General features: G+C 40.7%; 1 protein-coding gene across 7 annotated transcripts in view; it reads right to left on the reverse strand.

The window, feature by feature from the left end:
* Positions 1 to 21,344, reverse strand: part of LOC148039252 (uncharacterized) — a 63,845-nt gene that overhangs the window by 36,642 nt on the left and 5,859 nt on the right. For 5 of the 7 annotated variants that reach the window (XR_015690390.1, XR_015690388.1, XR_015690389.1 and 2 more), the window contains one exon: positions 15,966 to 16,038. Coding sequence is in view for 1 of the 7 variants with exons in the window: in XM_087675141.1 (XP_087531267.1) it covers positions 15,112 to 15,204; positions 15,609 to 15,701 (186 nt within the window). In the remaining 6 variants the exon portion in view is untranslated. Of the gene's footprint in view, positions 1 to 15,111; positions 15,205 to 15,608; positions 15,702 to 15,800; positions 21,160 to 21,344 lie in introns of those variants that run through there. The other 2 variants (XM_087675141.1, XR_015690391.1) reach the window with 2 other exon arrangements.

Genomic DNA, 21,344 nt, shown 5'->3' on the forward strand with positions numbered 1-21,344 from the left:
TTATGTTTCTAGTTGAAAAATTAGGGGTTCCTTGGGCTTCAATTTTATGCTTCTAACTAAAAAGTTGGTTAACGAAAATGGATGGATCAGTTTAGGCTCTAGGGTGGTTCATGGACATATGGTTTGGTCAATAAATGGAGGTTGAAATAGCTCGAAGTAGCCTAGGATGGGTGGAAATGAAAGGGATATTTGAACCAAGTGTCAAGATTTTGGGAGAGAAGGAAGAAGTCTCACTTGAAGCTTTCTTGCTTGCACAATGGGGGAATACACACAAGGGTGGAGGCTGAAAACAGTTTTCCTCTTCTTAGTTGTGTAGGCCAAAAGAACTCTAGTACAAAGAAATAGAAGAACCCTATATATGGGTCTCAAACCAAACTCAACTAACTAAGGTGGCATACTAACAAAGCCACGAACTAGAGTAGATAAGGATAGCTATCATGTAGCTATTATTCATGGGCGGTGTACCAACCGCGTCTGCAACTGACAAGTCGGTGACGGTGCTCGATATCTCAACACTCCCCCTCGAGCTCAATCCCAATTCCTGCACACCAAGCAAGTCTCTGAACTTGCGCAGCTTCTCTGCGCCCAATGCCTTCGTGAATATGTCAGCTACCTAATCCTCTGTGCTGACATAAACTAGATCAATAAGACCTAGTAAAACCCTCTCTCACACATAGTGATAATGCACCTCAATGTGCTTTGTTCTAACATGATAGACTGGGTTATTTGCCAAGTGTATACTACTCATGTTGTCACAATAAATGACAACTGGTCCATCTGTAGACTGATGCATATCATAAAGTAGCTTATGCAACCAAGCTACCTCACATGCAGCCATTGCTGCACCCCTGTACTCAGCCTCTGTGCTCGACAAGGCAACTGTAGGCTGTTTCTTGCTGCTCCAAGTGACTGCAGCACTCCCAAAAGAGAACACATATCCACTGGTAGATCGTCTATCAGAAATGCTACCATCCCAATCAGCATCAGTGTATCCATGCAACTATATCTGAACCCCAGTCTCATAAAATAGTCCATACTGCAATGTGGACTTCACATACCTGAGTATGCGTCTAGCCGCATCCAAATGTGGTTTCCTTGGAGCCTGCATCAATTGACTTACCAATCCAACAGCATAGCTCAAATCTGGCCTGGTAATAGTCATATAAATCAAACTTCCTACTATGCGTCTGTACATAGTAGGGTCTTCTAGAAGCCCACCTGCATTTGTGCTTAGCTTCACATTCTGCTCCAAAGGAACTGAAATAGGCTTACAACCTGTCATCCCATATTTGGATAGCATGTCCAATCCATACTGCCTCTGCAAGAGCTGTATCCCACTTGGTGATCTAATCACCTCAATGCCCAAGAAATAACGCAGCTCTCCCAAATCCTTCATCTCAAGCTTCTGCTTCAATAGCATTTTCACATGAAGGATATCTTCATCACTGTCACCTGTCATAATCAAATCATCAACATAAATGACAAGTAGCATAATACATTTCTCTGTTTTTCTCACATAAAGTGAGAAATCTGCCTTGAAAATCTGAAAGCCAATAGTGACAAGATACTGTCCTATCTTGTTAAACCATGCTCTAGGTGCTTGCTTCAAGCCATACAAGGCTTTCTTCAACCTGCAAACAAACTCAGGATGAACATCATGCACATAACTTGGTGGCTGCTCCATATAGACCTCTTCTTGCAAATCACCATGCAAGAAGGCATTCTTTACATCCATCTGATGTAAAGACCATCCCTTTGATGCAGCCGTAGCAATGACTGCTCTAACGATTGCCATCCTTGCAACCGGACTGAATGTTTCTTCATAATCAATGCCATATGTTTGTGCATACCCCTTGACTACTAATCTTGCCTTGTATCTGTTCACCGAACCATCTGCATTGTGCTTCACCTTATAAACCCACTTACAGCCAATTGCATTTTTACCTTTAGGCAAAGGTACCAATTCCCATGTAGCATTTGCTTCCAAGGCATCCATTTCTTCATCCATGGCTTTCTCCCATTTTTCTTTTCCCATGGCTTGCTCAAAAGAAGTGGGTTCTGGTTCCTGTATCACTTTGACCATATATGCATAGTGAATGGCTGTAAATCCATCATATTTCAGCCTATCCACAGGATACCTAGCTCTCGTGGACATGCGCAAAGTAGGTTCACTCCCAGGTGCTCTCAAAACATCCCTGGTCTTCCTTACTCTAGGTGTAACAATAGAAGGAATACCCAACTCATCATCAATGCTCTGTTCTGAGCCACTAGATTCACCATCCACATAAGAGTGAACTGCATTCACATCAAACATGTGTTGATCAACCTTCTCTTTTCCTTTTCGTGATACATGCATACCACTATCTGCATTACTTTGAGAAGATTCTCCTGATCTCAATCTGCCTGTCCATGGCGAAGAATGTGAACCACTGCTAGAGGACACTCCAGGTCCACTAATATTTTGTGATTGCTGCTGTGAATTCTGTGCAGCATTACCATTTTGTGCATCTACATCATCAATCACATTTACTGGTTTATACCAGCTACTCATCTCATCAAAAACAACATCTCTGCTCACTGTAAACTTATGAGTAGAAGGGTTATAGCATCTATACCCTTTTTGCTGCAGAGAGTAACCAATAAAGATGCACTTCTCAGCTTTTGGATCCAACTTGGATCTCAACTCATCTGACACATGCACATAGGCAATGCAACCAAAAATTTTCAAATGAGAAATATTTGGTTTCCTACCAGTATACCTCTCCTCTGGAGTCATTCCATGTATTGCTGCAGTGGGAGTCCTGTTCATTATATAGACTGCTGTAGCAACTGCTTCAGCCCAATAAAAATCTGGCAAGTCTTTTTCATTGACCATGGCATGAGATACCTCTCCAATATGCCTGTTTTTCCTTTCTGCAATTCCATTTTGTTGTGGGGTATGACTGCATGAATATTGCTGCTTTATGCCATGCTCCTGCAGGAACCTTGCAAACTCATTTGAGAGGTACTCTCCCCCTCCATCTGACCTTAGGCATTTTATCTGCAGGCCTGTTTCTTTTTCAACCATCGCTTTAAGAGTTTTGAAATGCCCAAAAACTTCACTTTTCTTTTTCATAAAATACACCCAAACTTTTCTGCTATAGTCATCAATAAAATTGACAAAATAATGACAACCTCCAAGAGATGCAGCTTTAGTTGTCCACACATCAGAGTGGATTAATTCCAATGGCTTCTTACTCTCTTGAACATGTCTAGGAAATGGTTTCCTTGCCTGTTTTCCAAACTAACAGGCTTCACATACCTTATGCATTTCTGCAACCTTGAATTTCGGCAAACCTGCAACAATATTTTGGGCCTGCATGGATTTAAGTCGTTGTACATTAACATGACCAATGCGTCTATGCCAGATATCAATATCTACAACTACACCGGTCCCATGTGCAAACATTGCTGCACTCAATTCAGACATGTCTGCATCCAATCTAAACATTCTGTCATTCTTCTTTCCTTTTGCTATCAAGCGATCTTTATTTTTCATATCCTCAACAAAGCATCCATGAGGATTAAATCTGACTTGCAAGCCCTGTTCAACCATTTGACCAATAGAAACCAGATTCTTGGTGATATTCGGGACATGAAATACATCGGAGAGGTATTTCTTTTTCCCATCCTGCATAGACAAATGAATTTTTCCAATCTGCACAATAGGATGTGCAGTATCATCACCAGTCTCCACAAATCCTGATTTTTTCATTTTTCTTGCATCCTCCATCCATTCTGCATGACCTGTCATCTGATTTGATGCACCTGAGTCAACATACCATACATCATTGCTTTCTTCTGCACTTATCACAGAATTGTTCATGTGTTGCACCATAAACAAGTGCTCATTTCTGTCATCACCCTGTCTACTAGAAGATGCATAATTCACTTGTTGCAGTTTTTCATTCATGATGTCATTCTGCTTTTTATAGCAGTCTTTAGCGATATGACCCATTTTACCACAGTAGTAGCATTCAACATTATTGTTTGCATTTTGGCCTCTTTGCCATCCAACACGACCTCTTTGGCTCCCCCTGCCTCTAGAGTTACCACGTCCTCCATAGGACTGGTTTTCTTGAGTTTGCTGCATATTCTGATTTCTACCACGGCCTCCATATTGGCCTCCTCTACCTCTGCCTCTACCTCTTCTAGCATTTGAGTAGAAGACAGCTTCTTTTGAAGTTCCTCCTGAAGAAGATGCACCACCATTTCTCTGTTCCTCAGAAATTAGAAGAGCAATCAACTTCTCCAAATCAGGAAATCTTTCACGAACTGAAATGGATGTCCGAAACTGTGCATAATCCTTTCCTAGACCATTCAAGGTCACAGAAACTAAATCATCATCTTCCACTGGTGACCCAATGGAAGCAAGTGCATCTGCAATCTTCTTCACCTTCATGTGGTAGTCATTGATGCTCATATTTTCTCTTTGCACATTGTGCAACTCTTGCTTGAGCTGTATTTTCCTGGCTTGCGTATTTGTGCTATACATTTTTGACAAAGTATCCCATGCCTCCTTTGGCGTACTTGCATCCTGAATATGCACAATCATAGAGTCTGAAATGCTGATAGACAGCCAATACATAACTTTCCTGACTCTCTCATGCCATGCTTTAAATGCCTGCATTTGCTGTTGATTGGGAACATCAGGAAGAACTGGTTCTTCTTCATTTCCTGCAACAAATTTCCAATATCCTTTTCCCATAAGGAAATTAGTCATTCTAAACTTCCATGCTTGGAAGTTGTTCTTGTCAAGCTTTTCAGTGACAATCTGTGAAAGAGAATCAGATGCCATTACAGAAGACTGCAAAAAATTCTGTCACTGCAAAAACCATAGCTTCACCCCCACAAGGGAAAATCTGCAAAACTGGCGAAAGTGGTATTTGACCACACAGTCACTTCCTAGTGACAATTTTGCATCAACAGGCAACAGTGATGATTCTGTAACTCCCAATGTCTCTGCACACAAGCATACAATGCAATTTTTACAGTAACTATTCACCGACCTGTAGAACAGTGGCTGCACAGCATAAAGCTGGGCCTTTTCTTAAGTGCGTGCAGAAAACTTCCGCCTCCAAAACAGGCCCCGAAATGGCCTCAAATAAAAAAAACAAGGTCGCCAAGGGCTAAAGCCCTTGCCCACAACATATACTGCCCTCTTGCTTCACCGCGAAGGGCGTCTCAACCTGAGACAATACACTCCTGCACTTTTCGGCTGTGCTACCTGCAGAGATCTGCTCCCAAAACAGAAAATGAAAGCAACACTGCTCCTCTTACCAGAACACCGCGAGCTTGGCTTGCTTTCTTGAGCTCCTTACCACGAACAAGGCTCTGATACCATGTCAAGATTTTGGGAGAGAAGGAAGGAGTCTCACTTGAAGCTTTCTTGCTTGCACAATGGGGGAATACACACAAGGGTGGAGGCTGAAAACAGTTTTCCTCTTCTTAATTGTGTAGGCCAAAAGAACTCTAGTAAAAAGAAATAGAAGAACCCTATATATGGGTCTCAAACTAAACTCAACTAACCAAGGTGGCATATAACTAACTGAGCCACGAACTAGAGTAGATAAGGATAGCTATCATGTAGCTATTATTCATGGGCGGTGTACCAACCGCGTCTGCAACTGACAAGTCGGTGACATAAATACACAACGGTCACCCTGGCGTATCACAAGTGGAGCTCGATATCTCAACACCAAGCAGGTTGACCACCTACTTCGACACCTTCAACATTGCTATCCTTATCAATGGGGGATTTTTGAAGCGTTGCATAGAAGGGTGGGTGAGATGCATGCTCAAAGTGTTGTGGCTAGATGAAAATGGTTCCTTCACAAGCATATCTCTAATTTAAGTACTAATTGGATTGCCCCTTTTGTTTGTTCTTGTTCTCAATGGAGTGTGTGGTAAAATATCATGAATATGATAGCTACTGATTATTGCACACTCAAGATCTTTGGCTATGATCTATTCAAGAGAGTAAAAGGTAAGGCACTCCTCTCAATATGCACTATGATTTCTTCTACCCTAGATGTTTATCAAAGCTTGTATCTTACTCTAGGTATGTGATTGTTGATTTTAGGAATCATCTACATTTAAAGAGATTCCACCATTTGCGTTGGTATTCAAGATCTAACCAATGTTATTTACATGCATATGAATTTTAAATGTTTGGTGGAAAGAGAGTATGCACAAAGGCAACGTGTGAATATGGATCCATGTCATGATATCTAATTCCAGAATAGGCTTTTTTGTATGCCATAGCAAGCTTTTCTGCTAGTGAATCATTGGCATCACATCCAATCTCCAAGATCTTCTTGATTTCTTAGAAAGAGAAAAATACGATGTTTAATTTTTCTCCATTTAGCTTTTAATTTAGATTTAGTAATGGCTAAACAACTTTTCTTCAAGTGTGGCATGAAATAACTATGAGTGGCCATGTTGATAGACTATCATTACTAGGTGAAATAGGTCAAAGATTAGGATTTCTATAGGGGTTTGTTTCATTACTGAACGTAAAAATTCAACTCATCTCAAGAAAACTAGGCCTATTTGGCCCCTTAAAAAAGCTTGGACGTCAGTGTTGCCAAATGAAGACATGGTGTCTCTTTGAACTCCTAGACGAGTCTCCTCCAGCTCAAAAAGCTACATGTATGAAGAGAGGGCTGAATTGGGACTTCAAGTTATAAAAAAGGTTGCTTGACTACTTTGGATTAATTCAAGCTCCAATCCTTCCAAGGATTCAAATTTTCTTGTCAATGATAGGAAGCTCTACCTAGGAATTTACAAAGATGGCCAATATTCAATTTCAAAATTTACATGATGACCATGGACTTTGCATTTCCTCTCTTTATCACACTATCTTTGATACCTTGAGGGACAATTTTCGACTATTTAAAATATTGTACTTGGTCTCCAAAACCTTTAAAAGCAAAGGAAAATTTATGATGGGAATCTGATGTCTGATTAAGGATAGAGAAGGAGAGCTCATTGTTTGTGAAGAGATAGGATGCAACACTCAAGACTTGGGGCTCTTTATAGTGACTATAGTAGCAATTAATGGAGTGCAATCAACTATTTCAATAGGTTCTACTATTAGTTAGCATGCAATGTTGATAGTGTCAAAGCAGAAAACGGTGGTGCATGCTATGAGAGGATAGACATGTACAAGCATGATACTACAAGGGAAAGTGTGGAGTGGATTTTTTTTCACTGATGAGAGAGAGAGAGAGAGAGAGAGAGAGAGAGAGAGAGGAAATGATGAAAGCTTGAGAATCTATTGTTAGATAGATAGATAGAGAGAGAGAGAGAGAGAGAGAGAGAGGAAATGATGAAAGCTTGAGAATCTATTGTTAGATAGATAGAGAGAGAGAGAGAGAGAGAGAGAGAGAGAGAGATAGAGAGAGATAGATAGAGAGAGAGAGAGAGAGAGAGAGAGAGGAAATGATGAAAGCTTGAGAATCTATTGTTATCTAAACTAAGAAGGTAGCTACCATTTTGATAGGCAAGGATGAGAAACACTACAGATTAGAGACAATTCTCCATGATTCAATGATATGAATGCCGGAAGAGGTTGCATGAGACAGTACGAAGGAGGCATCTCCTTATTTACGAAGTGCTGAAATCATGCATCATCTTTGCAAGCTTTTAACTTCTTGAGTGGATGCCCCTTTCTTTTGTCTTCTTGGTAGAGTGGATATGATCACTTGTTTGCATTATTTCCTATTTAGGAGAGATATCGATACATAGAGAGAAAAGTCGGAGATAAATTTGTATCAGTATAAATAATGGCAAAAATGATATAAAACGTTCTCAAGATAATTGAAGAAGTGGAGAGTGCAGTCATTATAGGATTTTTCATTCTATAATGGCAAGTTTGACCTCTCATTGGACAAGAGTTCTGATTTAAATAGTGCTAACTGTGGTATAGTCTGATCTATGTAAAGTCAAAACTAAATAGGTGAAGCATGTTCCTGATGCCAAGAGACATATTCCACGATGGATTCCGTGAGGTTTTGCGGTGGATTCCATAAAATTTTATTATAGAGGCTCATACACAAAGTGGATTCTTTGTGCGAGAAGTCGATGGGGACGCCTATCCTTTTCGGGCGTTTTGTTAATTTTATGTGTATATGGGTGATTCCATAGCGGGTGATTCCGCAAAATACATATTTAAATTAATAAATTTTTATGAGTTTAAAGTATGCACTCGTAATAAATTAAGGTTAGGATTGATTTCTGACCAATTTATTTATGTAGCTGAAGACTGCTAGATATTCACTTTTGTCGGTTTAATTGTATTATTCTTCTAACAATTGTAAATGCTTCAGTTGATATGTAGAGTTAGCAGCGGTGGTAGTGGAAAGCATTGGAAAATAGCGTGTATTCAAATTATCGTCAAATTTTTTATAGGCACGTATCTTAGGCATGGCGCCCATATTTTGTCATGCTTATTTATTAAAGCGCTTGATATTTATTTATTATTTTTATATGCGCATGGGCCCAAGATTTAAATATTTGTATTGGACATTGTATTTGGATACTGCCTGACTTCTTGGGTGCCCATTAGCTTTAATTCTTTATTGACACAAAAGCAAAATCAAAAGCTAAAGTGTGTTATTTTGTAATTTGAGCTATTATTTGAGCTTGAAGATTAATAATATATTAAATACATGCTTTGTGGAGCGCTCACACAAGGCATGGGGGGAGATTGCACCCAATTGGTCTCTTGTTCATGTCGTGTGAGCTTTCTTCATTGATTTGTGTGCAAAAAGTAGAGTTCTTTTGTTCTTGGGGACTTTCTGACACTCACTACGCGCGCATACGACGATCGATTTGTGCACCAGTGGTATCAGAGCAAAGCTGAAATCGAGAGCTTTCAATCGCTTACTATCTTACACAAAGGCAGAGCTCCTGGAATGATTGAGCTTTACAGTCAGTTTCATCACGAACGGTCGATACTAGTGCGTTCATGGTGGTCAAGAACCCCTTTTTGCACTCTCTAATCACGAAGGACCAGCCTCTGTAGGCGAAGGAGCGGCGGCCAAGCTCCTTCAACAAGTCGTAAGTAAACAGATAAGCCTCCATAGCCAAAAGCTTTAAAGCTTTAACTCAAAGCTTAATAAGCTTAATAATAAGCTTATTACAAAGATTAAAGCCACGGATTTTTCCGCGAGCGGCGTCAGTATAAACTGATGGCCGCCGATTTTGTCGCCAACGTCCTAAAGTCCACGAAAATTAGCTTGGTTACCTAAGCTTTAAATTTCTAAGCTTCATAAATCTTGCAAGTCACCTAAAGTCACAAGGTCACTAAAGACTTACTCAATAACTACCTTAGTGGTAGTTCACACGTAGAAACATAGAATCAGTCTATTGCTCTATGGTAGACCCTGTTCACACTTATAGACTTGCTGAACCAATTTTAGAAAATGCAGAAGTTCACACGCAGATTATACGCAGTTTCTACGCAACATTATTCTTTTGGACGACGGTTGTGACAACGAATACCGCAAACATAAAATAGAAAAACTACAAAAGCCAAACAAAATATACAAGCCTTGTATACCCGCCTTTGAGCTACACTCATCCCGCTAATAAGATTTCGAGAGTGTGAGGTCTTTTGGATTTTGCAGGATGACTGAACAAAACATGGACGATTTTATGGCTGAAGTTGATTTACCCGAACCAACGATGGCGCAAAAGTTGGATTTGATTATGATGTAGCTCGAAGAAGAACGAAGAGCCCAACAAGCTTTGCAAGTTCAATTGGCCAATTTGCAATGATCTACCACCGACCAAGATGGATCGCAACCTGAAGATTTTATACGACGTACCATCGATGCGACACTTGAAGCCCAATCCATTTGCAAAGAAACAAAGATAAGTAAAAGAAACTTCAAATTTCGTACTTTCAATGGATCACGCGATGGAACGACTGTACTTGCTTTTATCAGTGAATTTGATGATTACTTCCATGAAGAAACATATGCTGAGAAAGACAAAATTAAATGTGTCACTAACCATTTAGTTGACCGAGCATCCTTATGGTGGATTGTGGTCTGCAAGAGCGTTGATTGCCCTACTACATGGGAGACTTTCCAAAAGAAGTTTTTGCAGAATTTTCTTCCTCCTCAATTCCATGAAAAAGCCATCAAGCAATGGGATCTTCTACAACAAAGAGATCATCAATCTATTTCCCAATACACTGAACATTTCTGGAATGCCCTATTGCAATTACGCATGCTCGAAGATGTATCTGAAGCAACTCATAGACTGAAGCTTTTTATTGGCCACATATGGACACTGATGTATCTAACTTTGTATCTGAATGTTTAATTTGTCAACGAGTTAAAAGACACCATGGTAAACAATATGGTTTACTAATGCCATTATCTATTCCAACACGACCATGGGAACAGATTTCAATGGATTTTATCACTGGTTTACCTAACACTAAAGCTAACCATGATATGATTTGGACTGTTGTAGACAAGTTTAGCAAACAAGCACATTTTATTCCATACAAGAAAACTTTAACTGCATCTCAAGCTACTCAATTATTTTTTAAAACTGTTTTCACTAATCATGGTTTACCAAAAGTCATTATTTTTTATCGCGATTCTAGGTTTTCTAATAATTTTTGGATTACTTTGTTTGCTAACTTAGGAACAAAGATTGATTTTTCATATGCATTTCATCTTGAAACAAATGATCAAACAAAAGCTACTAACAGTACTATTTTAGATCTTTTGTGTGCTTACACCATTTCAAATCCACACATGGAATACACATCTACATTTACTTCAATTTGCATATTATATACACCACATACAGCTACAAAGAAAACGCCATTTAAAGTTATTTATGGATATAGATTACCTACACCTGTTGCATCATTATCAAACAAAATTTAAACTGCTGATGATATTCCTAACATGCATGCTACTATTTTTGATGAAGTTAAAAGATATGATTGCCAAAGCCCAGCAATCATATACAAAACAAGCAAATAAAAAAAGACATGCTATGAATTTTAAAGTTAATGATTATGTTTGGTTACGCATAGAAAAACGAAGATTACAAAGTGTAGATAAACACTCAGTTGTGAAATTAGCACCTAGATTCTATGGACCATTCAAGATCATATACAAATTCAATGACAATGCATTTACATTAGAACTACCATAACATTGGAAAATCCACAACACCTTCCATATCAATTTATTACGACCTTTTAGAGGCCAATTACTTGTACACCCTGTCTATGAAAACCCTCCTTTGTTAGATGATGAAAATAAAATCCTTGAGCCTGAAACTATTATAGATACTGACTTTATGACCACTAGAACTGGCCGTAGATATTCTAGATATTTGGTCAAGTTTAAAAACCATCCTGCTGAAGAGGCCCAATGGATGCACGCTAGAGACTTAAATGCTTTCCCCACTCTGTTAGCTCCACATTGAGCTAATAGCAATTGAGGACAATTGCTATCCCACCCCGGAGATATGATGCCAGGAGGCATATTCCACGGTGGATTCCATGCCACGGTGGATTTCGTGAGGTTTTGTGGTGGATTCCATAAAATTTTATTACGAGGGCTCATACACAAAGTGGATTCTTTGTGCGAGAAGTCGATGGGGACGCTTATCCTTTTCAGGCGTTTTGTTAATTTTATGTGTACATGGGTGATTCCATAGCGGGTGATTCCGCAAAATACATATTTAAATTAATAAACGTTTATGAGTTTTGAGTGCGCACTCGTAATAAATTAAGGTTAGGATTGATTTCTAACCAATTTATTTATGTAGCTAAAGACTGCTAGGTATTCACTGTTGTCGGTTTAATTGTATTATTTTTCTAAAAATTGTGAATGTTTCAGTTGATGTGTAGAGCTAGCAGCAATGGCAGTGGGAAGCATTGGAAAATAGCGTGTATTCAAATTATCGTTAAATTTTTTATGGACATGTATCTTAGGCATGGCGCCTATATTTTGTTGTGCTTATTTATTAAAGTTCTTGATATTTATTTATTATTTTTGTATGCACATGGGCGCATGATTTAAATATTTGTATTGGACATTGTATTTGGGTACTTCTTGACTTCTTGGGTGCTCATTAGCTTTAATTCTTTATTGGCACAAAAGCAAACTCAAAAGCTAAAGTGTGCTATTTTGTAATTTGAGCTATTATTTTAGCTTGAAGATTAATAATATATTAAATACATGCTTTGTGGAGTGCTCACACAAGGCATGGAGGGAGATTGCACCCAATTGGTCTCTTGTTCATGTCGTGCAAGATTTCTTCATTGATTTGTGTGCAAAAAGTAGAGTTCTTTTGTTCTTGGGGACCTTTTGACGCTCACTACGTGCGCATACGGTGACGGATCTGTGCACTAGTTCCATTTTGTGATACATTCTATGCTTAATCTAGAACTATGCTCATGTATTATTCATGCCATCTAGCACTTAAACCCCATTTCCACTACAAATATAGTACCAAATATACAAACTTAGTTGTGTTTTAATAGAGTATCTATCAAGCACATCCATATAGGATGATCATTTAAAGTTATAGATCTAGTAGGCTATAATACTTAAGTTTAGCCAATAAAAACTAGAGTCTAATAGATTGAGTAATTTGTTCAATGTTGGAAGTCTTTTTGGATAGTTTCCTATGTCTATCTGAGACATATTTTGTAGCTTATATCTGTGTTTAACAAATCAATTTGGTCCCTTATTCATAACATATATCTTATAACTGATATAGGGTTGGAAGTTGGTACTCAAAACCCTATATGGTTTCAAATCTTTATAGAGGGATCCTATCTTTGGTCTAGAATGTGTATTTGCTTTTTGTTAGTTGCAAGACACTAAGTACAATAATTGTATCTTTTCGTGTAGGTTATTCAAGCAGTAATGCATAATCCTTTGTATTGATTTGCATATGAATAGTCTTTTATATTGCTTCATAAAACACTTTGTTCATGTCACATCTTTCCATGTTCACTTCATTTTCTTTTGAATTCAATATTCCCAAAACTTGCCATAATACCATGACCTGTTATATATTAGAGTATCTAGGTTTAGTTAGCTCCATTGAATGAGATATAAAGTATGCTTGGTTAAGAGTTTTATTTGGGTGTATCATGTTGCTAGAAGTGCCTATTGCATTATTTATGGTATGAATGTAGAGACTTCAATAGTATGAAAACCAAATATATAAACAATCTGAAAAGCACAATCATTTTATGTACCTCTAATTGATTTTGAATGTTGAAATTGTAGGTTGAAATGGAAGCAAAAGTTAGGCAATACAGACGGAAAGGTTGGAGAAAACACAATGGTTTGCTGACCTCGGGTTTCTTCTTGTTTCAATCAATGAAAGGAAAGCGGAGTAAGCTTAGATGAGACATTTGGCATAAGTAGCAGTACTACACAACAACTTCAAGACAAATAATGGAAATAAAGGGTTCCTCTGTTGATAAATATGGCATATCCTATGGTTGTATGTAAAGTGTCCTTAAGTTTGGGGTATCTATCTTTTGAGGATACCATTTTAGTGTGTGTGGACTGTGAGAAATAGAAGGAGAATAATGGAGGAGAAGTTGACATTGAGCTCCTAACTTCCCATCTGAGTGGCCTCACTGACTCCCTCCATTTCAGTTTTGTCATTTGGTATCAGAGCTTGTACTTCCATTTCATCAGTTGTATCAGGAGGCAAGTAGATCTCTTCCATCTCAAATGTACCTATTCCTACAGCTGTAATGGAGGGGGCTGCAGAATGGTGCACATGATAAATAACTACTTTGTCTAGCTCGGTACAGAAATTCTGTAAGGACCAGACGAATGCATAGAAAGCCTCCTTAGAGTCATCAACTACTATCACAATCTTTTTGGACCTCTCAGATGATTTGAATGATGTATTTTGAAGTGCCTCAGACGGCCTAACAATATGACAGGATAGTGTGCATTATCCAGCACATAATCACTCACACCTCCCAATAAAGTCCTTTTGATCAGCCTAGAATCATTGCTCCTACCCACAACTACCACATTTGTAGATAGACAGTTCGCTTCATCCACAATCGAGCTTCCTGGTTCTCCTTTCACAACTTCCCCTTCACAGGAGATCCCTGCTTCTTGGCACTCTTCTAAAAATCTGTTGACTAGAAACTTGGACTGCTCAGTAACCATTTTCTCAGCAGTTTCTAAGGACTCCACGGATCACAAGGAACTTTCAATCGATCCCCATATAGGAAAAAAAGAGAATTCCCCATGGAATTCCCTAGTTGAAAATACATATAAGTGGGAAAAGTAAAAACTAGGGAAAATGGGACATTTCCTAGTGAGAATAAGTAGGGAATCACATAAGACCTTTCCTATGTAGGAAATATTTCCTACATAGGAAATATTTCCTATATAGGAAAATACAAAATTTTCTATGTAGGGAATAATTCCTATATAGAAAATATTTCATATATATGAAAAATTTTCTAGAGGTGATTCCCTAGGTACTCTCACTAGGAAATCTCTCATTTTTCCTATTTTTTACATTCCCTACTTATATGTACCTTCAACTAGGGAATTCCGTGGAAATTCTCTTTTTTCCTTATCACTTTATCTACTTTTCCCTTCCTCTTAGACATGCTAATATCAAACAAGAAATTGCACAATAAATTTTTAACTAGAAAATTATATAGAGAATGTCATCATTTCCAAGTAAGGATCAATAACATACATCTAATGATCAAAATAGATTAAACAAATTAAGACATCAACATCTACTTCTAGCAACCAAAAGTAAAATGAAAATAATTTTAAAGGAGCATAGAACTAAAAACTAATTAAGCAACATGTGTGTCTTGATTGTTTTATCCCTTAAATCTCCAATATGTTGCAAAGTAATAAATGTTTGTCTACCCTCTTCTCTAAATTTCAACATGGGTGGCCGATAGATATCATCATATGATGGTATGCGTATCACTCCTATTGATACTCAAGTGATCAAATATCATTAGTTAGTATAACCATTTCAAAAAATGACTCATTATCAACATAAGAAAGCTAGTAATACCTGATTCTTGGCTTGAAGAAGTGTTAAGGCAAGCAATCTCAATGTCTTCCTTTCTTGCATTGTCTCTTGTGTCATCTTTAGTAACTTGTTTACCTATATATACATAGAGTTAACCAAAGCTCACGATAATACAAGGTTATGAAAAATTTCAATAACACAAAAGAAAGTAATTAGATATTTTGTATCAATTTGGATCACTAAATTTGTACAAGTTTTTGATCCTTAAAGTTGATACCTACATCTTGACTTGAAGAAACATTATTGCGAGTAACCTCTTGATCTCCCTTTCTTACATTACCTCTTTTCCCACCTTTTGTTGTTCTTTAATCTATATTTATATATATACACACAATTACTCAAAGTTTAAAAATATGAATAACTATGAACATTTTAAATTAGACAAAGAGACTAATTAAAGCTAGTTAATCTCAAAATGAATCACCTAATAAAGTAAGATGTAAAATATGTACAAATTTTAATTTTCAAAAGACATATACCTGTATCATGATTTGAAGAGACATTAGGGCCAATGACCTCCTTAGCTTTCATTGTTCCATTATCTCTTGTACCATCATTTGTGATTTTGTTACCTTTATGTACACATAATAAACCAAAGTTTAGAAACATAAGAGACATTTGTAAAACATCAAAACCCGCATTTGTAAAACATCAAAACATCAAAACACGCATACCTTTTTTGCCATGTTCTTTACACCATCTAATAGTAAATTGAGCAGGTGAAAACAAGGAATTCATTGTTTATACTTTTATGGGCTCACCAACTTCTCCTTCTGGTTTGAAGCATCTTACAAACTTCTTGTTGAACAATGCGCGAGGGTGACGAGGAACGGAGAAAGAGAGAAGAGAAGAGAGACACAAGACACCGGAAGTGGAACCCCAGAAGTGCATCAAGTGAGCACACATTAGCTGCAACATCAGCTCCTTAGCTAGAATAGATAAAACATCAAGTAGAATAAACATAAGCTTGAACAGACGAATCAACTGAAAATAGACAAACAACAACTGGAAACAATGAAACATCAGCTAGAACAACTCAACATCTAGAATAATAATGAAACATCAGCTGGAACATTTCAACAGCTGGAATAAGAATGAAATGAAATATCATCCCATCAGCTCGAAACATTTCTTATAAACAAAGCGTGGAATAATTTCAACGCATTAGCTGTAATATAGATGAAATTATATGAAACGTAGCATGAAGAGCCAAAAATCAGCTGGAAGAAAGAAACATTTAGAATAATCAAATGATGAACAAAATACTGACAATCATCAGCAAGAGCTCATCAGTTTTCTTACTGCTGCTCAGAGCCCAAGCAAACATCTCAGCAATCTGCTTCTCGGACTCTAGGAATATCTTTGTACGCCTAGCCTCCAGATCATCACGAAATCGCTCAGACTCTCTCTGCATCTGCAGTTTCTGTTAGCCTGCTCCTCTTCAGTCTCAGTCTGTCATCTCTTGGTTGTGAGCTCCTGTCAGAGTCTGACAGGAGACAGAGGAGCTCTATCAGTGTATTTTTGTTGCTGCCCTAGTCAGCATGCAGCCCTGGTCAGCATGCAGCCCTGGGTTTGTTCCAGCCCAAACTGGGTTGTTTTTGTCCAGACTGCCCATTTTCTGGGCAGTCGACCAGATCTGGCCAAAGTCGGCCAAATCTGGCCAGGTCGGCCAGTTTGCTGGCCTGGGGGCTATTTGTAGCAGCCCCCCCAGTCAGTCCAGTATTGTTCTCTACAGGTACAGCACTGCTCCCTCCGTCTCCGTCTCCGGCGTTGGTGCTGCCACTGCTTCCAGTCTGTCCTGGTTCCCTCACTGACGCTCCGGGCTGCGTGCAGGGACTGCTCTGTCCATTCCAATGTATTCAGCATTCATCTCAGTCAGTGCAGACTTTCTTCCTTTATTCTCTGCTTTCTCTCTCCTCTCCTCTGTGTTCCTGTTCTTCTTCCGTTGCGCACTCTCACATGGTATCATCGCCTGATTGAGAGCACAGAGGACACACCTTCAGAAGAGAAATACCTTACTGCTGTTGCCAACAGATCCACAACAGCCAGGCGATTGCTTCAGGAGGCTGCCAACAGTTCCATAACAGCCAGACGACTGCTTTAGGAGGCTGTACAGCCTGCGTTTGCTGCCCACGCTGACTGCAGAGGCTGCCACATCATCCAGCGACGCAGCAACCCTGCGTTTTACCCCAGGCGGCCTCTCCTGCTGATGGGCAATCTCCTTACAGGCTGCGTTTTGCTGCTCTGCAGGTCGCTTCCACCCCAGGCGGCTCTTTTCCTACTGGCGACCTCTGTCCGGGCTGTTTCCTGGTGCTAGTGGTCTCTTTTCTGGTGTTCGACATCAGATCTCTTTGCGTTTTGCAGATCCAGGTGTTTGTAGGCACTCTCTGCCTATGTCTTGGTGGTTGGTGACCACACTGCTGGTCCTATTTCGACAGCAGCATAACTTTCTTTGGTATTTTGCAGATTGGAAGATGTCTTACCAATTTTTAGGCTTTGAAGACTCAGAGGATGAGCTTCTCTCTCATCATTCCTCTGAGTGGAGGCGGGATTATCGTGAAGTTCAACATCGAGAAGAACCTCCTCGCACTCGTCCTTCTTCGGTCCATGCATCTCAGAGGGTTCCATCTACTGCGAAGGTTTCTTCAGTGAAGACTGCTTCAGATGTGCGGATGCCTTCCTTGTTTCCCTCTATACAGGTGCCGATTCTCCCTTCCTTTCTGAAGGAAGATAAGTTGGATGGTTCCAACTACTCCCTATGGTCATGCAAGGTGGCTTGCATCCTCGATACATTTGACCTTTGGGAGCTTGTTTCTTCGCCCATCGACCGACCCCCCGTGGATTCGTCCGATGGCACCTCTATGGACCGTGCAGCCTTATGGGATATGCTCAACTCTCGAGCCCGTTCCTTTCTTTTTATGAGTCTCCATGATTCTGTTCTTGTACATGTTCACAGGTTAAAGACCGCGGCGGAAGTATGGACAAAGCTTGCGTCTTTGTATCAGCACAAGACATTTGCCCACAAGATTTCCCTGGAGAAGAAGTTGCGGATGCTCAGTCTTGATGGTTCTTCTTCCATGAAGGAGCACATCACGAAGATGGAGGATATACGAGGCGAGCTAGCCTCTCTTGGTCGTCTGATATCGTCTGAGGATATGGCAATGATTCTGTTGACTCAGCTGCCATCACCCCGTTATGATGTCTTCTACACCAGCCTCATCACTTCAAGGACCCGTGAGACACTCCTATGGGAGGAGCTTTCCCCGCTTGTCTTGGAGCATGACGAGCGACTCAAAGAGGTGGGAGCCAGTGGCTCCCCCAAGGCATTTACGGCCGGCACAGGTGGCAGCAAGAAGAAGAAACAAAAGAAGGAGAAGGCCAAGGACAAGGAGAAGGAGGACCAGAAGGATGCGAAGGAGAAGAAGCCCAAGTGTCCCCATTGTGGGAAGGGCACTCATAAAGAGGAGAAGTGTTGGCAGAAGTATCCCCATTTGAAGCCTAAGGAGAAGGACTCGAAGGCAGCCCCAGCCACAACAGAATCTGCGTTTGTGCATCTCTTTGTTGAGGAAGACACTGCCTTAGCTTCTACCACACAGGAGAAGCCTTGGCTCGTCGACAGTGGAGCATCTTCACATATGACCTTCCGTCAGGATTGGCTTCAGGATCTTCGTTCCAGAGGGGGTACAGTCACCATTGGTGACAATTCTACAGTTCCTGTTCCAGGCGTGGGGACTTTACCTATGTTTTCTGACAGGCGGTCTTCCTCCGCCAAAGTTCTCTATGTCCCTGATTTGGGTTTTAACCTATTATCTGTGCATGGTCTTACTCAGTTAGGTACCCGAGTCATTTTTACACAGGATGCAGTCACAGTGGAGGATGCTTCTACAGGTGATGCTCTTTGGACAAGTACACAAGAGGGTGGGCTTTATACGCTCACAGCCTTGGCTGCGCAGACTTCCCATGAGCTTGGGCTGCTTTGGCATGCTCGGTATGGTCATTTGAACCTCGATTCTCTTCGCCGGGCTTCTAGGAGGAAGATGGTGGAGGGACTTCCTGATTTCCCTCCTCTTCACACTTTGTGCCCTAGCTGCTTGAGGGGCAAGCAGCACCGGCAGCCTCACCCGCAGGTTGCTTCTAGGTGGGCTACTTCTCCGCTTGAGTTGGTTCATACCGACCTTTGCGGACCCATGGGCACGGCCTCCCTTGGGAAGGCCAAGTATTTGATGCTGATTGTGGACGACTTTAGTCATTATGTGTGGCCTTATTTCTTGGAGTACAAGAGCGAGGCGTACTCCCGTTTCTGTGAGTGGCAGGTGTTTGCAAATGGCTCCTTGGACAAGCATAAAGCTAGGCTTGTTGCCAAGGGTTTTGCACAGCGTGCAGGGTTGGATTACTTTGAGACTTTTGCTCCTACAGCCAGGATGTCTACCATCCGAGTTCTTTTGGCTCTTGCTGCTCACCACCGTTGGCCTATCTATCAGGTGGACGTCAAGTCTGCTTTTCTGAATGGCATTCTTGAGGAGGAGATTTATGTTTCACAACCTCCTGGTTTTCTTGTGCAGGGGAAGGAGGATCATGTCTACAGGCTGCAGAAGGCTCTTTATGGCCTCAAGCAGGCTCCTCGTGCTTGGTACCAGCGGATTGACCGCTTCTTCCTACAGAGTGGCTTTGCGCGCTCCGCTTATGATCCCAACCTCTACTTACGGGTTGTGGATTCTCTTTCGGTGTTCCTTATCTTGTATGTGGATGATCTTATCATTACAGGGAGCGACACTCAGCAGTGGAGCATACACGGTCCATTCTTCAGCAAGAGTTTGACATGACGGATCTAGGGATCCTTCACTTCTTTCTAGGTCTGGAGATCTATCAAATGGCACAGGGCATTTTTATCTCGCAGCACAGGTACATCTCCGAGCTTCTTTCGGAGTTTGATATGGCTGAGTGTCGGCCTATCTCGTGCCCCATGGACCCTGAGTCCAAGCTTTTGACAGCGGGAGTTCCTCTTCCCGATCCCACCCATTACAGGTGCCTTGTCGGCTTCCTACGGCGGCCAATGCAGCTGATCTCTTTACGAAGCCGTTGCCTCAGGCTTCTTTGCTTCATCACATGCGGTTCTTGGGTCTTCAGACTCTCCCAGGAGTTGAGAGGGGGTGTTAGCCTGCTCCTCTTCAGTCTCAGTCTGTCATCTCCTGGTTGTGAGCTCCTGTCAGAGTCTGACAGGAGACAGAGGAGCTCTGTCAGTGCATTTTTGTTGCTGGCCTAGTCAGCATGCAGCCCTAGGTTTGTTCCAGCCCAAACTGGGCTGTTTTTGTCCAGACTGCCCATTTTCTGGGCAGTCGGCCAGATCTGGCCAAAGTCGGCCAGATCTGGCTAGTCGGCCAAATCTGGCCAGGTCGGCCAGTTTGGCTGGTTGGCCAGTTTGCTGGCCTGGGGGCTATTTATAGCAGCCCCCCCAGTCAGTCCAGTATTGTTCTCTGCAGGTACAGCACTGCTCCCTCCGTCTCCGTCTCCGGCGTTGGTGCTGCCACTGCTTCCAGTCTGTCTTGGTTCCCTCACTGACGCTCCGGGCTGCGTGCAGGGACTGCTCTGTCCATTCCAGTGTATTCAGCATTCATCTCAGTCAGTGCAGACTTTCTTCCTTCATTCTCTGCTTTCTCTCTCCTCTCCTCTGTGTTCGTGTTCTTCTTCCGTTGCGCACTCTCACAGTTTCATCTCTTCTAATCTGAGAAAGCGCTCCCCCAAAGTGTGGATCAAGGAGACCAATCTAAGAAAGTGCTCCCCCAAAGTGCTGTCAACTGGGGGCTGTTAATGCCGCAAGCTGAACTTTGAAGATGGAATATAGTCAATCACAAGAAGTTTTTTTCTTCATGATCTCTCTATTCCTGCAGCCTACAAATCAAATGTCAAGATGGAATATAGTCAATCACAAGAAGTTTTTTTGACATAATTTTCCCATGTGGAAAAGGGAACTGTTTTCCCTTGGTTTCCCCTAATAGTGTTAAGAAAAATCCCACGAGCAATCACATTTCCCTACATGCAGAAAAATCAGCCTATTAGCAACATCCTAATAGTGATAAGACATGTACAATTTATTGATTTGACCTATGCTTAAAAGCCACAGACCCAGATGGAAATAACATGAAGTATAGCAAGGGCAGCATTGTATGATTCTGCTAACCTACATGGGAGAGACAAACTATATTGTACCCATCCTG

The sequence above is a fragment of the Lygodium microphyllum genome, chromosome 3, assembly GCF_053477565.2.
Source record: "Lygodium microphyllum isolate KBCC chromosome 3, Lygodium_microphyllum_v1.1.10, whole genome shotgun sequence".
In the NCBI taxonomy this organism is placed as follows: domain Eukaryota; kingdom Viridiplantae; phylum Streptophyta; class Polypodiopsida; order Schizaeales; family Lygodiaceae; genus Lygodium; species Lygodium microphyllum.